Source organism: Antennarius striatus, chromosome 2, assembly GCF_040054535.1.
Source record: "Antennarius striatus isolate MH-2024 chromosome 2, ASM4005453v1, whole genome shotgun sequence".
Classification (NCBI taxonomy): domain Eukaryota; kingdom Metazoa; phylum Chordata; class Actinopteri; order Lophiiformes; family Antennariidae; genus Antennarius; species Antennarius striatus.
This window is the reverse complement of record NC_090777.1, coordinates 15135001-15162289: the sequence shown is the minus strand read 5'-3', so window position 1 is coordinate 15162289 and position 27289 is coordinate 15135001. Positions and strand designations below refer to the sequence as shown.

General features: G+C 42.7%; 1 protein-coding gene and 1 long non-coding RNA gene across 2 annotated transcripts in view; one reads left to right on the top strand and one right to left on the bottom strand.

Annotated features, from left to right (window-relative positions):
- The first annotated feature begins 8621 nt into the window (after positions 1–8621).
- Positions 8622–27289, top strand: part of LOC137609612 (solute carrier family 26 member 6-like) — a 23407-nt gene continuing 4739 nt past the window's right edge. The window contains exons 1-16 of the mRNA XM_068336752.1: positions 8622–8879; positions 9356–9495; positions 15184–15323; positions 15465–15575; positions 18524–18699; positions 18890–19054; positions 19426–19578; positions 19656–19738; positions 19821–19968; positions 20043–20156; positions 21479–21556; positions 23887–23982; positions 24962–25068; positions 25207–25276; positions 25487–25579; positions 27238–27289. The exon at positions 27238–27289 is cut by the window's right edge and continues 62 nt beyond it. Coding sequence (XP_068192853.1) covers positions 9368–9495; positions 15184–15323; positions 15465–15575; positions 18524–18699; positions 18890–19054; positions 19426–19578; positions 19656–19738; positions 19821–19968; positions 20043–20156; positions 21479–21556; positions 23887–23982; positions 24962–25068; positions 25207–25276; positions 25487–25579; positions 27238–27289 — 1714 coding nt within the window. The 5' untranslated portion in view covers positions 8622–8879; positions 9356–9367. The remainder of the gene's footprint in view (positions 8880–9355; positions 9496–15183; positions 15324–15464; positions 15576–18523; positions 18700–18889; positions 19055–19425; positions 19579–19655; positions 19739–19820; positions 19969–20042; positions 20157–21478; positions 21557–23886; positions 23983–24961; positions 25069–25206; positions 25277–25486; positions 25580–27237) is intronic.
- On the bottom strand, positions 12097–19066 carry LOC137609636 (uncharacterized). Its single transcript, XR_011038368.1, has 2 exons — positions 18932–19066; positions 12097–12790 (listed from the first exon to the last, which is right to left on the bottom strand). It is a non-coding gene; the product is annotated as an uncharacterized lncRNA (long non-coding RNA).

Below are 27289 nucleotides of genomic sequence, written 5' to 3'. Positions count from 1 at the left end.
TAAGTCGTCAAGTACCTTCAGAAGATCTTCTAGAAGATGTGAATGCTGCAATAAGAACCATCCCCACAGGGAACATAACTGAGACCAACAAGCTGATCCACAGTACAGCAACAGTAATCCTCGAGATACTGGGATATAAGATCAACACAGGGCATAAAAACAATACCCTCCATGGAAGAGACGGTTAGAGGCCAAGATCAAGGCGACACGGAGAGAAGTCAGCCAGCTAGCCGAGCTACAGAAGGGGAACATGGTGAATAAAGGGGTACCCAGGAAATACAGCAAGCTCTCCATACCTGAAGCACTCGAAACTGCCAAACAGAGACTAACGGCTCTGGCCACCCGACTGAAGAGATACAACAAGGAGATTGAGGTGGAGAAATAGTGGAAGGGCATATGGGAAAGAGAAGCATCACACAACACTGACGCCAAGTGGCTAGTGGACCTGAGGACTGACCACAGCTGCCTCCCAGAACAAGAACCAGTAACCATCTCAATGGCAGACATCCAAGAAAGAGTGTCAAAGATGAAGAGTTGGTCAGCACCGGGTCCGGATATGATCCATACATACTGGCTAAAGAAGCTTGACAGCACTCCATGAGCGCCGAGCAGCACAGATGAACCAGGGTACTGATATTAAACAACCTTCTATCTGTATTACCTTTTCCCACACTCTTATTGACTGTTTAAAGCACTTTTGTGTCTCATGGAAGTCCGAGACTCACAGAACGTAGTGCACTTCCGGATGCCATCAGCCAATAGAATGGTATCACGGTACGGTACGGCACGGTATCACGCAACTTCTATTTCTTCTTCTTTTCCCTTTGGCTTTTCCCTGCAGGGGTTGCCACAACGGCCTCCATCTAACCCTGTCTTCTGCATCCTCTTCTCTCACCAACTACCTTCCTGTCCTCTTTCACTACATCCAGACCAGTCGCTCTCACGTCGCACGTGATGAAGACCCTAGAGCGACTGGTCCTGGAGCTCATGCGTCCCCTGGTGCAGGGCGCGATGGACCCTCTCCAGTTCGCCTACCGGCCACAAGTTGGGGCTGATGATGCAGTCCTGTACCTCCTCCACCGGGCCCTCTCCTACCTGGATGTCGGGAGTTGTGCAGTGAGAGTGCTCTTTTTCGACTTCTCGAGCGCCTTCAACACCATCCAGCCCCGGCTCCTGCGGGAGAAACTGTCATCCATGGGTGTGGATCCCTACCTCGTGAGCTGGATCACGGACTATCTAACAGACAGACCACAGTACGTCCGTATGGGGAACTGTCTGTCATCAGTGGTGACCAGCAGCACCGGGGCCCCGCAGGGAACGGTACTCTCCCCCCTTCTCTTCACCCTCTACACAACAGACTTCCAACACAACTCGGGTACGTGCCACATGCAGAAGTTCTCTGATGACACTGCAATTGTGACATGTATCAGGGGGGATGATGAGAGGGAGTACAGGAGAGTGGTGACGGACTTTGTGGGGTGGTGTCAGCGGAACGAGCTTCAGCTGAACATCTCCAAAACCAAGGAGATGGTGCTGGATTTCCGGCGGGCACCACCCTCCCCACAGCCAGTAGTCATCGGGGGTAAGGAGGTGGACGTTGTGGGGACTTATAAGTACCTGGGGCTGCAGCTGGACAGTAGACTGGACTGGTCGCACAACCTGGACTGTGTATACAAGAAGGGTCAGAGCAGGTTGTACTTCTTGAGGAGGCTGGCCTCCTTCAACGTCAGCTCTAATCTGCTCAGACTGTTCTACCAGTCCATTGTGTCCAGTGTGCTGTTTCACGCCATTGTGTGTTGGGGTGGTGGTGCCAGGAAACGGGACACAGAGAGACTCCACAGGCTCATCCGGAGGGCTAGCTCTGTGATCGGTCAGGATCTGGACTCGATACAGACTGTCCTAGAGAGGAGGACTATGTCCAGGTTTAGGTCGATCCTGGGTAACACCACCCACCCCCTGCACACCACCATCACCCAGCAGAGGAGTTCCTTCAGTGGCAGACTGCTGTCACCAAGCTCCTCCACTGAGAGACTCAGGACCTCCTTTGTGCCTCGTGCCATCAGGGGGCACAACCACTCTCTCAGGAGGAGGGGGTCTGAAGCCGCAGGGTCATCAAGGTCGGGTGAGAAGGGATAGACGTGGGGGGCCTGGGACGCACTGTGGATGCACTGTGGGACACTTTGTGGGGGTCCTTAATCAGTTCACAGCTCGGCTCATTCACGTGTTACTCATCACACTTCATCGACACCCAAAGCTCTTTCTTCTCTTCTTCTCCCATGTGCCTATGCTTCCTTCCTTTTATTTTAGGCTATTCTTTTTCCTGTTGTTATAATTATGTAACAGCATGTATATAATGTTACTTATACTTTCTGTCATGTGTGTATTTATTGTATTTATTGTATCTCTTGTGAGCAGATGTCACCTGAATTTCCCTTGGGATCATTAAAGTATCTATCTATCTATCTATCTATCTATCTATCTATCTATCTATCTATCTATCTATCTATCTATCTATCTATCTATCTATCTATCTATCTATCTATCTATCTATCTATCTATCTATCTATCTATCTATCTATCTATCTATCTATCTATCTATCTATCTATCTATCTATCTATCTATCTATCCATAAACCTCCTCTTTGGTCTTCCTCTAGGCCTCCTGCCTGGCAGTTCAAAACTCAGCATCCTTCTACCAATATATTCACTATCTCTCCTCTGGACATGTCCAAACCATCTCAGTCTGGCCTCTCTGACTTTATCTCAGAAACCTCTAACATGTGCTGTCTCTCTGATGTACTCATTCCTGATCCTATCCTTCCTGGTCACTCCCAAACAGAACCTCAGTATCTTCATCTCTGCTACAGAAGAAGAAAGAGAAAGTTACATTAACTTGTATTGATATTTTTAATAAAGACCTGGTTTTATCTTTGATATGACTGACGGTAGCTCAGTTTTCTTGAGGAGATTTTTTTGCTCCCAAGATTTTATTTTGTTGGTTTTTTTAAAATTACATGGTTATTTATTCCGATGCACTGCCCCCAAGCCACTGGAGATTACAAGCATAACCTCAAATGTAATACAATGGTGCCAAAATCACTACAGACACTTGCTTGACTTGTGGAGTTTCATGGACTGTTATGTTGTCTGACAAGCAGCATAGCGATCTTCTATGACTATCACGCTATAGAAAACCCATTAATTACATATCTGGGTGTGTCAAACAGTAAAAAGATTGGTATTTTTAAATTACATGATTATTTATTCAGATGCACTGCCCCCAAGCCACTGGAGATTACAAGCATAACCTCAAATGTAATACAATGGTGCCAAAATCACTACAGACACTTGCTTGACTTGTGGAGTTTCATGGACTGTTATGTTGTCTGACAAGCAGCATAGCGATCTTCTATGACTATCATGCTATAGAAAACCCATTAATTAAATATCTGGGTGTGTCAAACAGTAAAAAGACAATCTGAGAGAAGAGCTGCTGTGTAGAAATACAGAAAATACCAAACAGAAGCACAGAATGAGCTGCATTACATAACATAAGGTGCAGAAACTGAACTGGCAAACTTGAAGAATCTGCTCTTTGAATGTCATCAGCATCACCAGTCATGGGGAATTGGATCCAAGAGGTTTGACCTATCAGCAGTCTGTATCTGATTATGATAATGTGTCTCTGTGCTTACATGTCCTGAACAAAATGATCGATCTGACATTTAGACCGTACATTGATGTTTTGATTGGACATTCTGCTTAGAAAATGCCACATACACTGTTTTTCCATCACAGATTGTCAGAGAAGATGGATCTGGCTCGGCCCAGAGAACAGGTGGTGGGACACGTACCCAGTGGGTCAGTAGAACTGTGTCATCATCTATTTGTCTTTCGCTCACTCATTTTCTTTCAGTTGGATATGTTTCGTATATTTTCGAGGCCCCGTCCACACGATGCCGGACATTTTTGAAAACGCAACTTTTTGAAAACGCATCGAAAACAATACACGTCCACACGACAGCGTTTTCAAAAAAATCTCCATCCACACGTAAACGCATCAGTGTGTTTATCAACACGTGTATAAGCAGAACAACTCCGAGAACGATAGGAGAGAGGACCTGGACGTGCGGAAATTCACGGTGTTCCTCCTGGAGTAACCTCCATCACAGAGTTCTCCACCTGTAGACAGTGCGTCCCGATCTGACCCAGAACTGGCGTCGGCGTCTTTGGCGAGGAACGTGAAAGAATTAATGAATAAATAAATATATAAACTTTATGACACATAAATAAAGAAACAGACGAACAAATATTTAAGTGCAAAGCATGTTTATCAATGCATCTTCGACGTGGAGTTGTTATACATCAGAAAATAGCCGGTTTTAGCTCAGTTTGTACATGTAGATTCGGGTCACATGCATGTCACAGCGGTTTTGCTCCCAGGGACACGCCCCCGGATAAAAAAAGTTGCGGATACACCGTCCACACGACAACGCAGACCCAGGGTTTTCAAACAAATCCACCTTGGCCAGCGTTTTCAAAAAGTTGCATTTTCGTTCCGGATATCTGCGTTGTCGTGTGGACGGAAGGCGTAAACGCAATAAAAAAGTTGCCTTTTCAAAAAGTTCTGTCATCGTGTGGACGGGGCCTCATGTTTTCAGTTTCATTCAAAGTTCTGAGACTCTTTCCTTCTTTTAAGTATTGTAATCACCATCATTCGTCACACCTCTGCCCTTTTGATGGGTAATGAGCCGGTCCTTTGGTAGTTTGAAGAGAATGCAGTATGTGATGAGCAATCCAGAGGGTAACTCACCCTGAACCTGTTGTCATATTTCACCGCATTACTGTATATTTAATTAATTTCCTTTGAACAGTCAATTAGTCATGAAGTTAATCAAAATATAATTTATTTTCCTTTCTTTCTTCCTCCTCCTCCTGTTTTCTCTTGTCATTCTCTCTCAGAGAGCTGTTCAAACTCAGTATTTGGCTTCGCTCGGCTGCTCAGTTTCAAGCTCAGTGTTGGCCTACTAACTATGCGAAGCTCAGCCGGAACTTTCATGGCAGCTTTAATGAGATGGAGCCTTTGTTGGGCCTACAGAGAGTAAAAAAAGTGTTATGTCCCGGTGTCACTGACTATTTTAGGCCCACTGAAGACTAGTTTACCCTGAGGCCCTGTCCACACGATGCTGGAACTTATTGAAAACGCAACTTTTTTGTTGCGTTTATGACTTCCGTCCACACGACAACGCAGATATCCGGAACGAAAATGCAACTTTTTGAAAACGCTGGCCTAGGTGAACGGGGCCTGAGTTCACACAACAACAGTATACCTCTTACAGCTACTTTTCCCTGCTACTTTTCCCAGCTTGTGGAGGTTCTGTAATCCCATGGGAGGAATGTTCCGGTGTTTTGCTGTCAGCTGCCCGTCTGCTAGCCGAATGGTCCAGGCTTGTAGAAACACAAAAAGTTTGGAACCCATGGTCCAATGGGATGTCATGTATTACTGAATGTGATACTTCTGTACTATAACTACTACAATGATCGGCTATGGATGCAGCCATATTGCTTTCTGTGAAGCAATATTGTTTTACCGTCATCAGAGCAAGGTGACGGACATACCATGCTCTGTACTGATAATCCTAATGCGTTTCTGATTTTTCATTTTTGCACGGTGTCATAGTCACTATCATTCAGTATCAGCTCACTTATTGTTTAAATCACACACCCCTAATGAAAAAAGGCCATACCCTCTAGTGATGGTAGTCTATAAATTCCATAATAAATAACAGAGCATTTCAGTGAAGATGCTTTAAGAAATGTCAAATAATGCTCCATCTGGATAAGACTCACTGTCAGCGTGACTCACGCTGGCAGCAACTATTATGCTGGACATCGGCTCAGTTAACTATTGATGTGCACTCCACTCATCCACCACAGTGACCCCATGTTGCTCAGTAATTGATGCTCTTGTCCATCGCATAATTATTTCTCAGTTAGTGATACTGACAGCTACAACTTTTGTAATTCTAACTGGTCTCTTATGGTAAGTGAAAAAACACAGCGCAAAGAATTTACAACCCATCTCTAAACTGCAAGGCCATCTAATCACAAGAAAACTTTTGCATTTATGCTCTGGACCATAAAGAGGGGTTGCTTTATGGATGATGTAGTGTTTCACCTGAAGATAAGTGTTCTTACAACGGTGCCATAGATGTCGCAATCGTTTAAAGGTTTGGTGTTCTTGTATTGTACAGTTGCATGTACAGTAGTTCATCTAGTAGTACATCTAGTTTGGTTTAAAATGATGAAAATCACAAATTGATTCCATATAAACTTAGACACAAGCAGCCATGCATGTTGTTTCACAGAAATTTCTCTGGAAAAAAGATTTATTCAATAAAATCTGAGTGAAAATCAAAAACGTCCATATGAACTTTACAAAAAGTAAAACAATTGCTTCTACTAATATATTACATTATGCAATTATCCAACCTCTATCAAAGTAGAAAACATGTAAAATAATGACACCATTACATGTTTCCTTTTGTAAAAGGCTGATAATTAGAGAGCAGGCTATTTGCTAATGGATATCTGTGAAATTATCCACTGTCTGTGTGGTGGATCAATCTGTCTTCATCTTGTAATGTCTGGCTCCACCAGACTAATCAAAAGACAGGGATAAGGAGGAGCAGAAAGCCAATCGTTCAGTTCAATGTAGAAAATGAAATTTCACCAAAAGGCAACTACACTAAAATCACAGCCAATACTTTAATTTCAGACCTGGCCCCTTGAAAATAGTAATTGAGGTTTTTTGTAAAGTACTTTTCGAAAAAGCAGATAAGCGGTTCTGTGAGTCGGTATGGTTAAAATAAAACCGAGCTGATTTTTACAAGAATGCATCAAGTTCTCCAGTGTTGATCAGTCTTTTAATGAACCACTCTGAATGCTACAACTGTCACGCATCCAAAACACAGTAAGAATAAATCCCTGACTGAAAAGCACCGTCTGTTAGACATCAAAGCTGTCACCAAAAGCAATCTGTCTGTGTTTTAGCATCAGTGAGTTCCTGTCAAGTTCTTGCTCTCTGTTCCTCCTCTTGATTCTCTCTTCAGTCTGACACTGGTGGATGCTGCACAACTCCCCTCTTTTTACCTTGTCAAGTGTCTAACATGCATTAGTAATGCTTTCGTGCTGCTGCACGCAGTGGCTTTCTCTGTAGATGCTACCTCGAATCCATCCATCCATCCATCCTTCCTTCCTTCCAGCCATCCATCCATGAGAGAATCAACAACCTCATGTAGACACAGGGAGAACGCACAAACTCCACAAAGTAAGGGATCAAGCTCAGAACCTTCTCTATGTGATGTTTTATAAGGACAACAGGTTCTGAAAAACTCTCAAGTCATTGTTTAAGAAGGTTAACTTTTTCCATGGTGGTCTTATCCATTTAAAACCAAGAAGCCACTCAACCAAAAACACATTGCTTGGAATTTAACCAACTTGGTGTTGCACACTTCAGAATAATATTCATGTATTGAGAATGATTTTCACTGCTTTCCCAAATTTGATTCCAAAAAACCATCACTATGATGACATTGGAAAATATTTCCTTGATAGCAAATGCTGATCCATCCATGCCATCAAACCCACAACCCCCAGCTCAGGAGGCCACTTCTCATCCATCAGGCTACATTCAATGATGATGGTGTGCAGGTACACAATAAGTTCCACTACAAAACACTGACATTGAAAGTCCAGTGACTTTGTTAGAGCAACACATTATTGGAAAACAGTACGTGAATTAGTCAATATTAGTCAACAAATACTGATTGGTCCTTTAGTTTTGCTTAGTTTTTGAAGTTCATCCCGATCTTTGTTGGTGATCTTCTTCGTTGCAGTCCCAGAAAACACGTCATGATGATAATCATTCACTTAATGTTGACATTGATGTCATCTACTGATGTAGAAAACACAGGAAACATTCAGAAAACAGTGAAAGATGTGTGACTAATAGAGCATATTATCTACCCTGCTTTCTAAACCAATGTCTGTCGTAAGCATGACTCCTGTTTACTCCCCTAAGATGGTATCACACATTAACAAGAAAAAACCCTAACTTGGCTGAAATGGCTGACTAATCTAATCTCACACAGGAAAAGACACACAACAGAGAGATTACATGTGCTTTGAGTAAAGTGCATTTATTATTGTAACTCATGTAGAGAAATCCCTCTATTTCATGTTGTATATACTGTATATATGTGTAAGTCAAACTCACAACAGGAATTTGTTGGCTTTATTTTAAGGCTTCAAAAGTAAAGGTGAATAACACATAAATCAAATATCAGTGACTCTAAAATCTCAGAACTATAAATTATAAATCATGTAAATATCATGGCCGAACTTTGCCCTCTCCACCTACTGATTTCTGTTCGAAGTCTCAAGACAGAAAGGAGGAAGAGAATTAGGAGGCAACAGTGTGCTTGAAGGAGTCATCCTGCTAATTTATTCTTACAATTTTCCACCTGGATCTGATGAAGCAAGTTACTGATTGATTTTGAAGCCTACATGGACGACTGCACACAGGAAGGATTCACTCTTCTTAAAGATGGATGGGCCATCTAACGGTTGAAGGAGGCTTTTGGAAAATTTAGGCAGACAACATTCTCTTGAAGATTGGATTTATTTTCTCTGAGCTGGACTAACAGATGGTGGTTGTCAGTGTATAAGAGAGATAACTCTACACAGAAATAATGTTTCATCTCAGGGATTTACTGCAATTTAGGCTGTAAAATCTGCAGATTAATCGACAGGTTTTGGAGTTTTATATCTTTTCATCATGATAAAAAACTTCCTCTAGCACAGCTGTAACATTGAAGGTAATTATTTTCCAAATGATTAAACTTTTGCTCCCACAGTGAGATCAGCAGCTCAGTCAAGACATCAAGACAGGCATTAACAGGAATGTTTTTACAGCTATTCTCCTACTAGTGTAGTTTAAATAATGTTTTGTCAAATGTACACAATGATTCGTGTGTGTTCGGCAAAAACACCCGACACATCGTGTCGGCTGTTCTGTCTTGACCTCGGTCTCCGCCGAACCCCTGAGACCGACTCACTGAAGCCCTTGGGTTAGATCGAACCCAGGTTAAGAACCACTGCTCTAGGCACTCTCCTGCTTGCAGAAAGTCATTCCTGTCTACTCAGTCCTCACATTAAACACCAATTAGCCTCTGGTATTTTTTTTAAGTGGATGCTTTTTAAATACAAAGTGTTTGAACATTTCACAATTTTTTAAATTCAAATTATTTTGCAAGAAATTCTGAGATGAGGACCCTTATTTTTAATGTAACAGCTAATTGCAGCTATGGAGGAGAGGAGACGAATCGGCTACAGCGTGCAGAGGGAGGTGCTGGATGAAGGAGCGGTGGATGACATGGCAGAAAAGAGTTATTCCAAAACTCCTCTGTTTGAGAAGCTCAGAGAATCAGTGAGGTAACTTTAATCCCGACTATGTCTCAGTTCATCTCTATGTCTCTTGACCAGGGGTTCCTAACCTTGTTGGAGGTACTGAACCCTGCCGGTTTCATATGCTCACTCACTGAAGCCTTCTTTAGTAAAAAAAAAAAAAAAAAAAAGACATATGTATATGTTTTACTGGTGTATTGTGTATTTTTGTATTGTATTGTATTTTTACTGGTGTATGGTGAATTGTGCATTAATGCCACCTTTTTCAAAGAACAAAACCAGGACAGTGCATGAACTCAAATGAAATGACCTACCTGCAAATCAGTGTGACTTCTGCTGTTATTGAGAGATCAGTTCAGATATGTGTGGCTTCACCTTGACAAGTGCTACTCTTCTGTCATTTTCACAACAAACTCTGTTTCTTTTGTTTTCCATGCAGCTTCAGGAAGTGTTCCTTTATTTTTGCCAGTGTGAGACTAGAGTTGCTCAACTTGACACTGCAGATCATGCAGAACGCTGACTCCCATCACGTTCCGTTATACAGTACATGTAAATTCACGTTGCGCATATTCGTCCGACCACTTTTTTTGCTCAACATAGTTACTATGAATTAAAATATTAAGAAGGTAATCAGATGACGAACCATCATGACAGTAGAGGTAAGATCTTAAGCCCGAGCCCCAGTCTAAAAATGTCAATAATTACGTTCGGGTCGGGCTTTAATACCCAATGACTCGGGTCGGGTCGAACTGGACTTTTTATTCCTGATCTTACCTCTACATGACAGGCATAAATCAACTACTAAATGCGCAAAATCCCCTGTAACACAGGTAGGCTAATCGATGCAGCGTGATCACCTGCAGCCAGTGACGGATAAGGGGGGCGTGTCGTCACAAATTGATACGATGTGTCAAACGTACACAATGATTCGTGGGTGTTCGGAAAAAACACCCGAGACGTCGTGTCGGGTGTTTTGTCTTGACCTCCGTCTCCGCCAAACCCCTGAGACCGACTCACCGAACCCCTGGGGTTCGATCGAACCCAGGTTAAGAACCACTGGTCTAGACACTCTCCTGCTTGTAGGATTTCTCTCAGCCTAAGCAGAAAGTCATTCCTGTCTACTCAGTCACATTAAACACGAATTAGCCTCTTCACACGTCAGACTTCATTGCATTACAAATAAAGTGTCAAAGGTAACACACTGTATTCATCCATTTTTATTCAATCTAAATAAATACTTTTGATTTAGAGCATCATAATAACTTCCACCAATTTATCATCATGCTCTCCCAAAATTTAAAATTAGACCAAGCTCCCAACATCAAAAGAACCTATACCAGTCAGGTAGATGATGCTGGGAAATTAGGAGACATCAAAAGATATTGTGAACTTTAGACGTTTTTTATTGTTCAAGTTTTAAGATGATCATATAAAGTTTTTTTTTTAATCAAAATGAAATGTGTATAGAAATATAATTAGTCAACTGACAATTCTTCTTCTTTTCCTTTCGGCTTTTCCCTTCAGGGGTCGCCACAGCGAATCAATTTCCTCCATCTAGCCCTGTCCTTTGAATCCTCTTCTCTCACACCAACTACCTCCATGTCTTCCCTCACTACATCCATAAACCTCCTCTTTGGTCTTCCTCTAGGCCTCCTGCCTGGCAGTTCAAAACTCAACATCCGTCTACCAATATGTTCACTATCTCTCCTCTGGACATGTCCAAACCATCTCAGTCTGGCCTCTCTGACTTTATCTCCAAAACCTCTAACATGTGCTGTCCCTCTGATGTACTCATTCCTGATCCTATCCTTCCTGGTCACTCCCAGAGAGAACCTCAGCATCTTCATCTCTGCTACCTCCAGCTCTGTCTCCTGTCTTTTCCTCAGTGACACTGTCTCTAGGCCAAACAACATCGCTGGTCTCACCACAGTTTTGTACACCTTTCCTTTCATTTTAGCTGAAACTCTTCTATCACACATCACACCTGACACCTTCCTCCATCCGTTCCATCCTGCCTGTACACGCTTCTTCACCTCTTTTCCACACTCTCCATTGCTCTGGACTGTTGAGCCTAAGTACTTAAAATCCTCCACCTTCTTGATCTCTTCTCCCTGTAACCTCACTCTTCCACTTGGGTTCCTCTCATTCACACACATGTACTCTGTCTTACTGCGGCTAACCTTCATTCCTCTCCTTTCCAGGACAGACCTCCACCTCTCTAGCTTCTCCTCCACCTGTTCCCTGCTCTCACTACAGATCACAATGTCATCTGCAAACATCATAGTCCATGGAGATTCCTGTCTAACCTCGTCTGTCAGCCTGTCCATCACCATAGCGAACAAGAAGGGGCTCAGAGCTGATCCCTGATGCAGTCCCACCTCCACCTTAAACTCCTCTGTCACACCTACAGCACACCTCACCACTGTCTTACAGTCCTCATACATGTCCTGCACTGCCCTAACATACTTCTCTGCCACTCCAGACTTCCTCATACAATACCACAGTTCCTCTCTGGGCACCCTGTCGTAAGCTTTCTCCAGATCTACAAAAACACAATGCAGCTCCCTCTGGCCTTCTCTATACTTCTCTATCAACATCCTCAACGCAAATACTGCATCTGTAGTACTCTTTTTTCAAGTTTCAAGTTTATTTATTTTTATATAGCCCAGATTCACAAACAATGTCTCAAAGGGCTTTACAATCTGCACATGGACGATATCCCTCTGACCTTTGTGCACTGCAAGCAGTGCGACCCTCGCATCGGATAAGGAACAACTCCCCCCAAAAACCCTTTTAACAGGGGAAAAAATGGATGGGAGAAACCTCAGGAAGACTGCAGAGGAGGGACCCCTCTTCCAGGAGTGGACAGACGAAGCAATAGATACCGCATGTACAGATTAACAACACAATAATAATAACAGTAACAATAACAGTAACAATAAATGTATAACAAAGGCATGCCGATCCATCCAGTAGAGCGAGTCACCACCAGCCGATGAAGCACACAGAGGTCACCGATTGCCGACGATCCACCACTCTGAGGACAGACCAGACAGTGCCTAAGTCATTCAGCTCAAAAAAGTTAAAGTCAAGGTTACTCTGGCAAAACCCCAAAACCACAGCAGAACCAAATGAGGCAGAACCAGCACTCCCCTAGTGGATGGTGAAACAGGACCACTGTACAGCTTGTGCTATCGCCAGCCATGGAAGCAGACAGAGGTAGCCGATTGCCGATGATCCACCACACAAAGGCCTGTGAGAGAGAACAGCAGAAGAAGGAAGAGAGACAGAGATAGCAGAGATAGCAGGGGCGAGAGTGGTGCTAGAGGGACCAGAATAGCAGAGAATTAATGGGAGGCAGGGGCCTAACTAAGAAATCCTATGACTCGTCGGCAGGACTAGGCTAAACCTAAACATTGAGACCGCCATCCCCGATATTACTTATATGTTAGGTCGAACAGATATGTTTTGAGTCTAGATTTAAAGACATTTACAGATTCAGACTGTCTAATATTTATAGGGAGGTTATTCCACAAGAAAGGGGCACGATAGGAGAAGGCCCTCTGGCCAGCTGACTTCTTTTTAAATCTAGGAACACACAAGAGACCAGTATTCTGAGAGCGGAGAGCCCTAGTCGGCGTATAAGGTTTAACAAGATCAGACAGATAGGTTGGTGCAAGCCCATTAAGGCTTTTGTATGTTAGTAAGAGTACCTTAAAATCGGATCTAACATGAATCGGGAGCCAGTGTAATGCAGCCAAAACTGGGGTGATATGGTCAAATTTCCTAGTTTTAGTTAATATTCTTGCTGCTGTGTTCTGAACCATCTGAAGGCCCCTAGTTCTAGACCGAGGCAACCCTGATAACAGAACATTACAATAGTCAAGTCTAGAGGACACAAAGGCATGAATCAAAATTTCTGCATCAGCCATGGCTAAAGAGGACCTAATTTTGGAAATATTACGTAGATGAAAGAAGGCGATCTTTGTCACCTCTTTAATATGCTTGTCAAAGGCAAGAGTCGAATCTAACGTTACTCCTAGGTTCTTGACTGTTGAACTATGGGTTATAAGACAGTTATCTACAGATATTGTTAGGTTTTGAAATTGGTTTCTATGTCGTGCAGGGCCAATGATTAACATTTCAGTTTTGTCTGGGTTTAGGAGCAGGAAATTACTGGACATCCAACTATTCACAGCAGAAAGACAGGCCTCTAGTTTACTCAATTCAGATCGATCATCTGCTTTTATAGGCATATAAAGTTGTGTGTCATCCGCATAACAGTGGAAACCTATTCCAAAGCTGCGTATAATTTGACCAAGAGGTGCCAGATACAGGGAGAATAGTAGAGGACCAAGGACAGACCCCTGAGGTACGCCATATTTGACGTCGGAGAAGGCAGAAGTTTTATTATTGTAGGAGACACATTGTGTCCTATCAGATAGATAAGATTTTAACCAAGCCAGAGCTAACTCACAGACACCAAACTGTCTCTCCAGTCGGTCATGGAGTATACAGTGATCTATAGTATCAAATGCTGCACTAAGATCCAAAAGAAGGAGAACAGAAGTGGTATCAGAGTCCAGATTTAATTTTTGGCATGAAACCATACTGCTGCTCACAAATGTTCACTTCTGCCCTTAGTCTAGCTTCCACTACTCTCTCCCATAACTTCATTGTATGGCTCATCAGCTTTATTCCTCTGTAGTTGCCACAACTCTGCACATCTCCCTTGTTCTTAAAAATGGGCACCAGCACACTTCTCCTCCATTCCTCAGGCATCTTCTCACTATCTAAGATCCTGTTGAACAACCCAGTCAGAAACTCTACTGCCACCTCTCCTAGACACTTCCAAACCTCTACAGGTATATCATCAGGACCGACTGCCTTTCCACTCTTCATCCTCTTCAATGCCCTCCTCACTTCATCCTGACTAATCTTTGCTACATCCTGGTCCACAACAGTAACCTCTTCTAGTCTTTGTTCTCTCTCATTTTCCACGTTCATCAACTCTTCAAAGTACTCTTTCCTTCTTCCCATCACACTACTGGCACCTGTCAATAGACTTCCATCCCTATCCTTAATCACCCTAACCTGCTGCACGTCCTTCCCATCTCTGTCTCTCTGCCTTGCCAACCGGTATAGATCAGTCTCTCCCTCCTTACTGGCCAACCTAGCATACAAGTCATCATAAGCTTCTTGTTTGGCCTTTGCTACCTCTACCTTCACCTTACGCTGCATCTCCCTGTACTCCTGTCTACTCTCCTCAGTCCTCTCAGTGTCCCACTTCCTCTTGGCTAACCTCTTTCTCTGTATACACTCCTGTACCTCCTCATTCCACCACCAAGTCTCCTTATCTACTTTCCTTTCAGATGACACACCAAGTACTCTCCTACCTGTCTCCCTGATCACATTAGCTGTAGTTGTCCAGTCATCTGGAAGAACCTCCTGACCACCCAGAGCCTGTCTTAACTCCTTCCTAAAAGTCATGCAACATCTTAACTCCTTCCTAAAAGTCATGCAACATCTTAACTCCTTCCTAAAAGTCATGCAACAGGCAATTAGTCAACTGACAATTATAGTTCATAAAATCACTCATAATGTCATTAAGTCTTTGAAGAAAATAGCAGAACAAAGAATAACATCATGGAGTAGTGCCTTTCTAAATGTTCCAATGCATCTTTTTGAGTTATTTGGGCTTTTTCTTTCTGTCAGGTGTTCTGGCCCCAGTTTGAAAAGCTGTCTGTTGAGTCGCATTCCAATTCTGTCGTGGCTGCCTCGATACCCCATCAGACAAAACGCCTTGGGTGACCTGATCTCTGGACTCAGTGTGGGGATCATGCAGCTGCCACAGGGTGAGAATGAAGGCTTAAGGATATGTTTGAATGTGTGTTCATTCTAAGAAGTCATCCGCAGTGTTGCTTGAGTTATGACACATTATCCTCCTTGTAAGGTGTTTCATTGTCAGAACTGCTTGTACTGCTCTTTTCCTGCAGGTATGGCCTATGCCCTGTTAGCCTCTGTTCCTCCAGTCTTTGGCCTTTACTCCTCCTTCTATCCAGTCCTCATCTACTTCATTTTTGGGACATCAAAACATATTTCGATTGGTATGTATTCTAAAATTTGCGCTGGAAATCATGAAAACAGAGAAATTCTGGGTATAATTATTCATTTTTAACATTTTCTTCATTATTTACACTCAGTTTAGATGAAGGAAAAAGCAGATTTTAATTACTCGAAAACAATGGGTCTATCACTAGCATTGAGAGAATCAATTGAGGAGATCACCAATGCCATAGATCATAAACTGCACTCTGTTGGAATATTCATAGATCTCAAAAAAGCATTTGACACAATCAATCATGACATTTTAATCAATAAACTAGAGAGGTATGGGATCAGGGGGTTAGTACTGCACTGGGTGAAAAGCTATCTGAGCAACAGGAAACAATTTGTGACGGTGGGTGAATATTCATCGTCATGCTTGAACATTGCTTGTGGCGTCGCCCAATGGTCAGTGTTGGGTCCTAAACTGTTTATTCTTTATATGAATGATATATGCAGAGTTTCAAAGGTATTAAAACTAGTATTATTTGCGGATGACACTAGCATTTTTTGTTCTGGGGGGGAATTGCACAAACTACTGGGGAGGGTCACTGATGAAATACGAAAATTAAAAATGTGGTTTGAGAGGAACAAATTATCATTAAATCTAAATAAGACCAAATTCACGATATTCAGCAACTGCAATAAGAACATTAAACCACATGTACAGATAGATGGGGTGAATATTGAAAGGGTGTATGAAAATAAGTTTCTGGGGGTGCCTTGCTCAAGGGCGCCTCGGCAGTGGTGTAGAGGCGGGGGACACTCCGGGCACGACGCCAGTGCACCGCGGAGCCACATATAAAGACATACAAACACGCACACGCACCCACTCCTACTGGCAATTTGGAATGGCCAATCAACCTGAAGCGCATGCTTTTGGAGGTGGGAGGAAGCCGGAGAACCCGGAGGGAACCCACGCGGACACGGGGAGAGCATGTGAACTCCGCACAGAGCGGGACTCGAACTCGGACCCGCCGTGTTGTGAGGCAACAGCGCTAACCACTGCCACCATGCCAGGCAACACATATAAATGTACAATAAATTCATTATCCATATTACAGAAAGGAGCCATAAGAATAATTCATAATGTCGGTTACAGAGATCACACAAATCCACTTTTCTTAAAATTTAAAATATCAAAACTCACTGACATTATTCACTTTCAAACAGCACAACTGATGTACAAAGCAATACATAGGACACTTCCTGTTAATATTCAAAAAATGTTTTTCAATAGAGAAGGGAGTTATCATCTGAGGGGGGAGCACAACTTAAAACTGTGTTTCTGTTTGTGGAGTGAGGGTGTGGAACAGGTTGGGTGTAGAGCTCAAGCAGTGTCCAAGCATGATCCAGTTTAAAAAGTGCTACAAGCACATGGTTTTCACTGGGTACAGGGAAGGGTCTAACAATCAGGTGTTTTCTTATTAATTCTATTTGTAACTTACTTTTCTGTTTATTCTCTTTCTTGTATATATGTTTAGTACTTCATTTGTTTATTTTTTTCTTGTACAATGCACTCTATTACAATAAGTAGGGAATTCATGTCAATAGAGAAGTGAAGAAGGGGTAGGATTAAATAAGCTTATGCTTGATCCTACTCCTTTTCGGGCATGTTTTGTGTGTTATTAGTATTTTTGTATTTTTGATTGTTGTTATTCTGCGCACATGTTTGAAATAAAAAGTATTCATTCATTCATTCAATCAATTTGTTACTTCATATACTGTAATCCTGTTGTATCAGTGACGTGCGGTCAGGGGAGGCAGGTGAGACACGGCCTCACCTGCCATCATGAAAGAACACAATGAAAAATGGAAGAAATAAATTAAATAGTGATATTTATCCAGTGATGTGTATTATAAAGTTATTTTCCTTTTAACATCACCAATTTTAGGTTATTTTTACTCAAAATCGCTGAATTTTCACATTTACCGCTGAAATACTGAGCAGAGACCTGCGGTGAGGCACCAGCCAGCCGAGCCTCACCATGGATTGCGCAATGGCTCGACGAGCTGTGCTGGCATGCTATATAGTGAGACCATAATAGTATCTTTCTATATGTCGCTATAAAATGTTTAAACACGTTAGCTCTATGAACTAAATTCCCATAATTTAGCTAATGTATATAATGTACAGTGTTTTTTGTCAACAACTGCATGTGTGTAACGTCTTTCGTGAGTTGAGCAGTCCTGAAACTGCTTGGAAAAGGCATGAAGTGAGGCACATAGGTCTTCGGCCTCATGGTGGGGGGCGCTAGTGATCCCAGGCATTTGGTTAAGGAGTCTTCCTCGGCCGCAGAAACAAAGGACAGCAATCTATCAGCGAGTGCAGCAATCTATCAGAGAGTGCAGCAATTCATTTGTTTTCCATTTGCCTTACTATAAAAACGGAGGATTACAAATCTCAACTCAAAGTTTTTTTGATGCTTTTGTTCAGAAGGAGCAGTGCATGGACTTTATTTATAAGTAAACGTAACATGCAAACAAAGTTGTAGGAAACAACAAGTTTTTTTAAAATCAAAAGTGCTTATTGTGCGTTCATCTGAATGTGTAAATAATTCTGCTCTGAGACTTTAAAAATGACCTGTTGCTAATTAAATGGTGAATAAGCTAAATTATAGGTTCATATTTTTGTAAATCTAATTATGATTAAATCAGTGCCTCACCACTCATGACCCTCACCGCACGTCACTGTGTTGTATGTATGATATATTGTAATAATCAGATTCTGAAACAGAGATGTGAAGTTAAAAGACATTCATATTATGAACTTAACCACCACAGAGTAGTCTATTCTCAATACTTCTATATGGTGGGAGATGAGCTGAAAAGGTTAAGCGCAAAATAAAAATGGGTTTCAGGATTAAGACGGGATGTCTAAAAATATCTAATACATATATTGCTGATCACTGTGTGTTCATCAAAAATGTCCTGTGTCTCTGTTACCCAGGAACATATGCAGTGATGAGTGTGATGATAGGAGGCGTGACAGAGCGACTAGCCCCAGACTCAAACTTTATGTTATGGGACAATGAGACCAACTCCAGTATAGTGGATATCGTTTCTCGAGACGCAGAGAGGGTCCGAGTGGCTGCAGCCGTCACCTTCTTCTCTGGATTGATTCAGGTAGATCACCTGGACACCCCAGTCTGACATTTTGGAATAATTTCCCAAGTAGGTTTTCATGAAAAATGTTTTTTTCTTTTCACAGCTGGTAAATCATTTTATAATTCTATAAATGTGATGCATAGGAGAGGTCAACAAACATACATGAGTACATTGTGACTATTTCCTCTCTGATCGCCCTCCTGCTTAGATTCTACTTGGCCTGGTGCAGTTTGGGTTTGTTGTGACCTACCTGTCTGAGCCGCTGGTCAGAGGCTACACCACAGGAGCAGCCATTCATGTCATCGTATCTCAGCTCAAATACACTATTGGCATCAACCCCGTGCGGTACAGCGGACCCCTCTCACTGATATATGTAAGAGACAAATAAGGCATTTCATTATGAAGCAGGGAATTGTTTGCTCAATCATTTTTGGACTTTGGATCGATCCAATGACCCTAAGTCATTACTACAAATAAGGAAATGTCAAATATTAAATATTAACTAGTGCTGGAAAATAAAACATACCAAAACAACCAAAAACTTATTGAATGGCTTCCTCACCAGTCATGAGTCAAGACTTTTGCATGTACAGTGTACATGTTTTTATCTCATAAACATGAGATAAAGATGTAAAGTAAAGGATGCTGAATTGAAAGACTGTATGTTTTATAATATAAATGAGGTACCGCTTCTTCACTTATTTGTAGAAGTCTCATTTCTTGCAATCGTTTTTGTCATTTCAGACAGTGTTGGAGGTGTGTTACCTCGTCCCACAGACCAACATTGGCACTCTGGTGGTCAGTATTGTTGCTATAATCAGTCTCATCCTCGCCAAGGAGCTTAATGCGTATTTGAGTAAAAAACTTCCCATTACTATACCAGTGGAGCTGCTTGGTGTGAGTATACAGAAATGTGCACACACTCACTCACTACACTTAAACCCCCTGATACAACGTCTAATATGTTCCCCCAGGTGGTTATCGCTACAGTCATCTCCTGGCAAGTGAACTTGAATGAGAAATATGGAGTGGACGTGGTGGGACACATTCCCTCAGGGTGAGTCGGTGGAGGAATGTGTCTCTGCTGACATGAGTGTTGTCTGTAATGGTGATGTGTTGTAATTTTTGTGTGTCCACAGTCTCCAGCCCCCCGTTCTCCCAGCTGTGTCTCTGTTTGGTCAGGTGTTCGGGGATGCCTTTGCTCTCTCTGTGGTGGGTTATGGCATCGCCATCTCACTGGGCCGAATCTTTGCTCTAAAATACGGGTACACTGTGGACAGCAACCAGGTAAGGAGGCGAAAGGTAACTTTTCTTTTAAGGTTGTCATCTTATATGTAAACCACATGTGTTTCCTTGTTTAGGAACTGATCGCACTGGGTTTGAGTAACACCTTTGGGGGAATTTTCCAGTGTTTTGCCATCAGCTGCTCCATGTCTCGCACCATGGTTCAGGAGAGCACAGGAGGGAAGACCCAGGTTTAGTATAAGGGGATGTTCTTCTACTGATGACATGTACACACTTCTGTCTTTCTGTAAATAATGAAAAGTGTAAACTTGAAGTATTTAGTCTGATTTTAGAACTTATTTTAGAAATAATTCACTTGGGAAACCTAAGAATCCAGGCAAATTAAACAAGCGAAAAAAAAGATTCTGTCTTATAATGACACTTAAGGTGAAAAAAAATAAAGCTTACATATATTTTATGTATACATATTGTATACATGCATACATATTTTTGGCATTCAGATAAATTTATGGATGATTCTTCAACATTAAAAAATATCTTTAATTTTTTTGGATCACTTTGACCTCAATTGTAAATAAATCATCACTGGTCAAACAAAATAGCAAATAAACAAGAAGCCAAATTATTTCTGAATTCCACCACTTCCTTAAAATTACACATGATCCTCAGAAGAGATTTTTAAAATTATGGTTTACGCTTTTGGAGACTGATTTTACGCATACTGTATACTTGGACTGAATTTTGTTTGTGCTTCTTAGGGGTTTTTTCCACACAAGTGATTCTTTATTTACAAAAATTTTTTATGAGCTAATTTCTTAAATAAGAGTTTTCATTAGAAACAATCAGCTACAAACCTGAAAGATTAAACTGACTAGAAAGCTGATCATCTTCTTCTTTTCCTTTTGGCTTTTCCCTTCAGGGGTCGCCACAGCGAATCAGTTGCCTCCATCTAACCCTGTCTTCTGCATCCTCTTCTCTCACACCAACTACCTTCATGTCCTCTTTCACTACATCCATAAACCTCCTCTTTGGTCCTCCTCTTCATATCTGCTACCTCGGGCTCTGCCTCCAGTCTTTTCCTCAGTGACACTGTCTCTAGACCAAACAAAAGTTTTGTACACCGTTCCGATCATTTTAGCTGAAACTCTTCTATCACACATCACACCTGACACTTTTCTCCACGCTTTCCATCCTGCCTGTACACGCTTCTTCACTAGAAAGCTGATCATAAAGAACATTATTCTGTTATGTGGCATCATTAAAAACACTTTAAAAAGTCCATCTTCATTGACATCATCCGTCTCCACACACATCAACTGAAATTCAGATTTGCTGAAAGGCTAAAAGGATTTAGTCCGACATCATCATTAATCAAATGAGACCCATTATACGGGAAAGAGGAAAGAAGTGCTCTAACTGATGAAGTTCATTCACTGACTTCACTACTAAACCAATTATTTGTTATTTTATGGTCCTGTTAACTTTTTTCCTCTTATCTGTCTGTCCTGAATTACATCCATCATTCTTTATCTCTCCTGTCTCCTTCCTCCAGGTTGCTGGAGCTCTATCAGCAATAGTGATCCTCATCATCACGCTCTGGATTGGAGTTCTCTTTGAAGATTTGCCAAAGGTACTGTGTTTACATCTGCGTGCAAACATAAACACTGACATGTGTCCATGTGTGATTTTTGGAGTTCTAATCTCTCAGTGTGATCCCCCCACTAAATATTCATAATCAGGCAGCATTCTAAGAGAAGAAGAAATCAAAACCCACTCACTATGTTGTCTATAATCACGATAACAGACAAACCAACAAAAAATCCACAAATTTCACATCTATTACACAAAAAAATATTAGCAGTAGTAACAAAATACTTCGTGTTCAGGCTGACATACAGGCAGCTGAAATCATGTGTTTTAGGCAGTGAGAGAGCAGAGAACAGATTTTACAACACTGTATTAGGTAGATCCTATCAACTCTTGTTGAATTGTGGGACTCTGGAGGCAGCTGACAGGTACAAGCAAGCCAGGTGTACTGCGGCTCGAGTAGTCGCGGAGGCAAAAACTCGGGTCGGGGAGGAGTTCGGAGAGGCCATGGATGAAGACCATCTGTCAGCCTCGAAGAAATTCTGGCAAACCATTCAGCGCCTCAGGAGGGGAAAGTGGTACACAGCCAACACTGTTTACAGTAGAGGCGGAGAGCTGCTGACCTCGACTGAGAATATTGTCAGGCTGTGGAAAGAATAGTTCAAGGATCTCCTCAATCCCGCTGCCATGTCTTACACAGAGGAAGCAGAGGCTGAGGTCGCAGAGGTGGACTCGTCCATCACCCTAGCTGAAGTCACCTAGGTGGTTGCCAAACTCCTCGGTGGCAAAGCACTGGGGGTGGATGAGATTCGCCTTGAGTACCTCAAGTCTCTGGATGTGCAGGGACTGTCATGGTTGACACGTCTCTGTAACATCGCATGGCAGTCAGGAACAGTGCCTCTCGATTGGCAGACCGGGACAGTGGTCCCTCTTTTCAAAAAAGGGGACCGGAGGGTGTGTTCCAACTACAGGGGGATCACATTCCTCAGCCTCCTGGGGAAAGTCTATTCCAGGGTACTGGAGAGGAGGATTAGACCTATAGTCAAACCGCGGATTCAACTATCGGTCGTGGAACACTGGACCAGCTCTACACTGTCCATCGAGTGCTCAAGGGTTCATGGGAATTTGCCCAACCAGCCCGCATGTGTTTTGTGGACCTGGAGAAGGCATTCAATCGTTCCCCTCGCTGTATCCTGTGGGGAGTGCTTCGGGAGTATGGGGTCCGGGGCCCTTTGCTGAGGGCTGTCCGGTCCCTGTATGACCGAAGCCAGAGCTTGGTTCGCATTGCCGGCAGTAAGTCAGACCTGTTCCAGGTGCATGTTGGACTCCGGCAGGGCTGCCCTTTATCACCAGTTCTGTTCATTATCTTTATGGACAGAATTTCTAGGTGCAGCCAGGGTCCAGAGGGAGTCCGGTTTGGGGACCAAAGGATTTCATCTCTGCTTTTTGCAGATAATGTTGTCCTGTTGGCCTCATTAAACCTGGACCTTCAGCGTGCACTGGGACGGTTTGCAGCCGAGTGTGGTGCGAGTGGGATGAGGATCAGCACCTCTAAATCCGAGGCCATGGTTCTCGACCGGAAAAGAGTGGTGTGCCCCCTTCAGGTTGGTGGAGAGTCTTTGCCCCAAGTGGAGGAGTTTAAGTGTCTTGGGGTCTTGTTCACAAGTGAGGGAAGGATGGAATGTGAGATTGACGGACGGATCGGTGCAGCTTCTGCAGTGATGCAGTCGCTGTATAGGTCCGTTGTGGTGAAGAAGGAGCTGAGTCATAAAACGAAGCTCTCGAATTACCGGTCGATCTACGTTCCTACTCTCACCTATGGTCATGAGCTTTGGGTCATGAATGAAAGGACAAGATCCCGGATACAAGTGGCTGAAATGAGTTTCCTCTGTAGAGTGGCTGGGCACACCTTTAGAGATGGGGTGAGGAGCTCAGTGACCAGGGAGGAGCTCGGAGTAGAGCCGCTGCTCCTCCACCTTGAGCGGAGCCAGCTGAGGTGGCTCGGGCATCTGTTCCGGATGCCTCCTGGACGCCTCCCTGGGGAGGTGGTCCGGGCATGTCCTACCGGGAGGAGACCTCGAGGAAGACCTAGGATACGCTGGAGGGACTATGTCTCTCGGATGGCCTAGGAACGCCTCGGGCTCCCCCCGGAGGAGCAAGAGGAGGTGTCTGGGGAGAGGAAAGTGTGGGTATCACTGCTGAGACTGTTGCCTCCACGACCCGGCCCCAGATAAGCGGTTGATGATGAATGAATGGATGGATGGATGCATGTGACAATAAAACTTCATGTTCAAAGATGAATCAAAAGCAAATTCAAAGCACTGGAAACACAAAATCTTACAATAACTGAGTTGTATCTGATTCTCTGTGTAGGCAGTGCTCGCCGCCATCATCTATGTCAACCTTCATGGTATGATAAAGCAGTTTATGGACATCCCCTCACTGTGGAGGAGCAACAAAGTGGACATGGTGAGTGAAGTCAACTACTAGACAAATCAGTCATTAACATTAGTTAAAAGGATCACCCATCATACTGTTAATCTCTAATGCATGTTAGGTGTGCAGATGACACACTGCTTCACTCTAACATGGTAAAATTAGGATATTTCATGTCAGTGTTAGCCTTCAGCGTCAATGCCGAATATTATAACGCTAAATGCATTACAGCTTCAAGTACCGGTATGCTATGCCTTCACACCAGTTGAGTCACTAATATTATTCATCTCAAAATTGGTTTGACTCTTGGAAAATCCTTTGTTGTTCAGACTTCAGGTTGTCTGTGCTAGCATGGGCTACCATTACCAGATAGATATCCTATAGAAATATAACAATATGTACAAATACATGTATTTAGAAACAAAAAAGAAAACAGTCTCTGCGAATGTATTTGGCAGATTGTTCATAATGTCTTAAGGCAAGTTAAAATGAGCAGAAAGAGAAAATGTGATTCTGGGTCCATTTAAAAATTAAGTCAAACTTTGACCCAAGATCCATTTCTTGTTTGATAATTCATCAAAATGTAGTTATAAATTTTCAAGATATGCACACACACAACAGAACAAACAAACACACACAGGTCATCTCATAACCTCCATCTCTCACTGCTGGAGGTGCAGAAGTTAAAGTCTACCTATCAGTGTAGAAATAAGTCACCGCATCCCCTGATTATCATTCTGTCTGTAAAAAAAAAAAAAGCTGTGAAAGTTGTGAAACACATTCTTGCTAACTTCCTTCACCACCATTCTAACTCCTCCTGAGATTCTACTTGAGTGAACCAGAGGTTTTTTCACACAAACCAACACTAATGATCTCTGGAAGAGGGGAAAGATGACCAGGCACTTTTCTTTCTTGAAATTGATTTATTCACCATTGCTTTGTCACCCATCATCATGATCATCATCATCATCATCATCATCATCATCATCATCATTGCTTGCCCTGTCTCCAGATGGTGTGGGTGGTCACCTTCATCTTCACTGTACTGCTGAACCCTGACCTGGGTCTGGCTGCTTCCATTGCTTTCTCCATTCTCACCATCATCTTCAGGACTCAGCTGTAGGGACACATCACAGCAGGATTCACACACCATGATTAAAAAGACACACTATTAATAGGACGTGTTCAATCTCTCTCTTACAATTGAAGCCCAATCTCATATTGCTCATACTCTTGTTTGTGTTTTGTGTATTCCAGACCAAAATATTCTCTTTTAGGTCATGTGCCAAACACTGACATCTACAGGCCACTGGAGGAATACAGTCAGGTAGGAACACATCAGAAAAGCACCACATAGTGGAGTGAAGTGTGTCTGATGTCAGCAGCCTGAACACCATCTGAAGGCTTTCATTGGAGCACACGTGTCCCCATTAGTCCGTCACCTCACTGAGAGAAATTACATTCACATTCATTCGAGTATTGACTGTGGAATCCTTTCTTTGTTTGTTTAATTGATTACCTGATCGGTGGATTTCAGGTGAGGCAGGTGCCAGGAATCCTGATCTTCCGTTCTTCTGCTACCCTCTACTTCGCCAATGCTGAGATGTATCAAAATGCTCTCGGAGAGAAGGTGCAGACTCACAAAACACACACACACACACATGCACATACACACACACACACACATACACACACACACACACACACACACACACACACACACACACACACACACAGACACACACACACACACACACACACACACACACACACACGCACATCCATTTCCATAATATTAACTCCTCTCTCACAAACATTATTTCTGACATACTAATATGACATACTAATAACTGAATTTCACACATCACTGACTGTGACAGACATTGTTCAGAATGTCATTCGACCGTTTTCTCCGCTCCTTTCTTCTATTTACTTTTGTTTAACCCCCCCACCGGCCCCCTTCTCTTTCCTCCCCCCCTTCCTTCCTCTTCGTCTGTCATGCATCTTAAAGGCAAATGGGAAGACAGATTGGGGGAGCGTTGAGAAAAGATGACAAAAGATGGAGAGAGGGAGAGATGCAGACGTTGAATCACGGAGGGAGATAATGGAGCATCTCATTCATTAAACTGTCAGAATGTCAGAGCCTCTGGGTTTCTCTTTTATTTCTAATCTTTGATGCAGAAATAAGCTTTGTCAGAGTTCTTTATGACTGGCAGAGGCCTCTGGTCTGTTTACTTAATCCGAAATTGCTACCAGATGGATTCTGATCACCTCTGGATCTGCTGAATGTTTCTGCCAGTCACTGTGGCAGGAAGACCAGGAAAACCTGGGGCCTGGTTCCCAGCAGTAGATCTGTTGTACTTAGCAGCGTACAACCTGATTCATTCCCCACTTGCACTTGTTTTCCATGACTTTGCTTAAAATATGTCTACTTGTTACCATCCTGATTTTATGGAGCGCTTTTTTGTTTATTCTGAGTAAGGAAACATTCTGGTTTAATTTCACCAAACTCAATTCAAATACAACAGGGTTTTCTGTTTTTGTTTCAGATGTGTTCTTTCTGCCATTTCTATTTCTAACACCCACAAATCCGGTAAAAGGAGGTGGATGCTGTAAATAGTTCAGCTAGTTTGGAATACATTTTATTTATGCAGTTAGAGCACCATGGATTTTGTCCCCCAACATTTTCATTTAAGCATTACGAAGAAGTTCATAGGATCAGTGGGGGTGATTCCCTTCTACAGGAACAGGTCTGTCTTCTTCACACTTTTATAGTTTTTAGTTAAAAACCATCAAGCCTCCTGTTGGTAGAGGCTTTGTAGCAGTGGCTTGAAGTTTTATTTCATACAGTTATGTGAAAGAAAACACCAATCCATTTGTCTTCGAAATGCCACTTCCAGTCTGGTTGGACTGGATGGAGTAGAGAATGAGAAAAATACGTGGTGCATTCAAAGCACACACAGTACATGAACCAGTTGAAGGGAGCATAACACATTCATGTGTTCTATAGGATCAGCGATATTTAAATCTGGAGCTGAGATGCAAATATCAGCAAATCATTAAAAATACTGCTGTACCTGAAGAGGGAATCCGGTTGTTTGTACATTCTTTCATTCATTCATTCATTTTCTGCCGCTTTATCCGTCATAGCGGGTCACAGGGAGCTGGAGCCTATCTCAGCTGGCATGCGTGAGGCGGGGGACACTCTGGGCACGACGCCAGTGTACCGCGGAGCCACATGTTAATGTGAAGTTGATTAATAAATGTAATTGCCTTTTTTTTCTATAGTCTGGCATTGACATCATTAAGGTTCTGTCAGCAAAGAAGAAACTTGAGGACA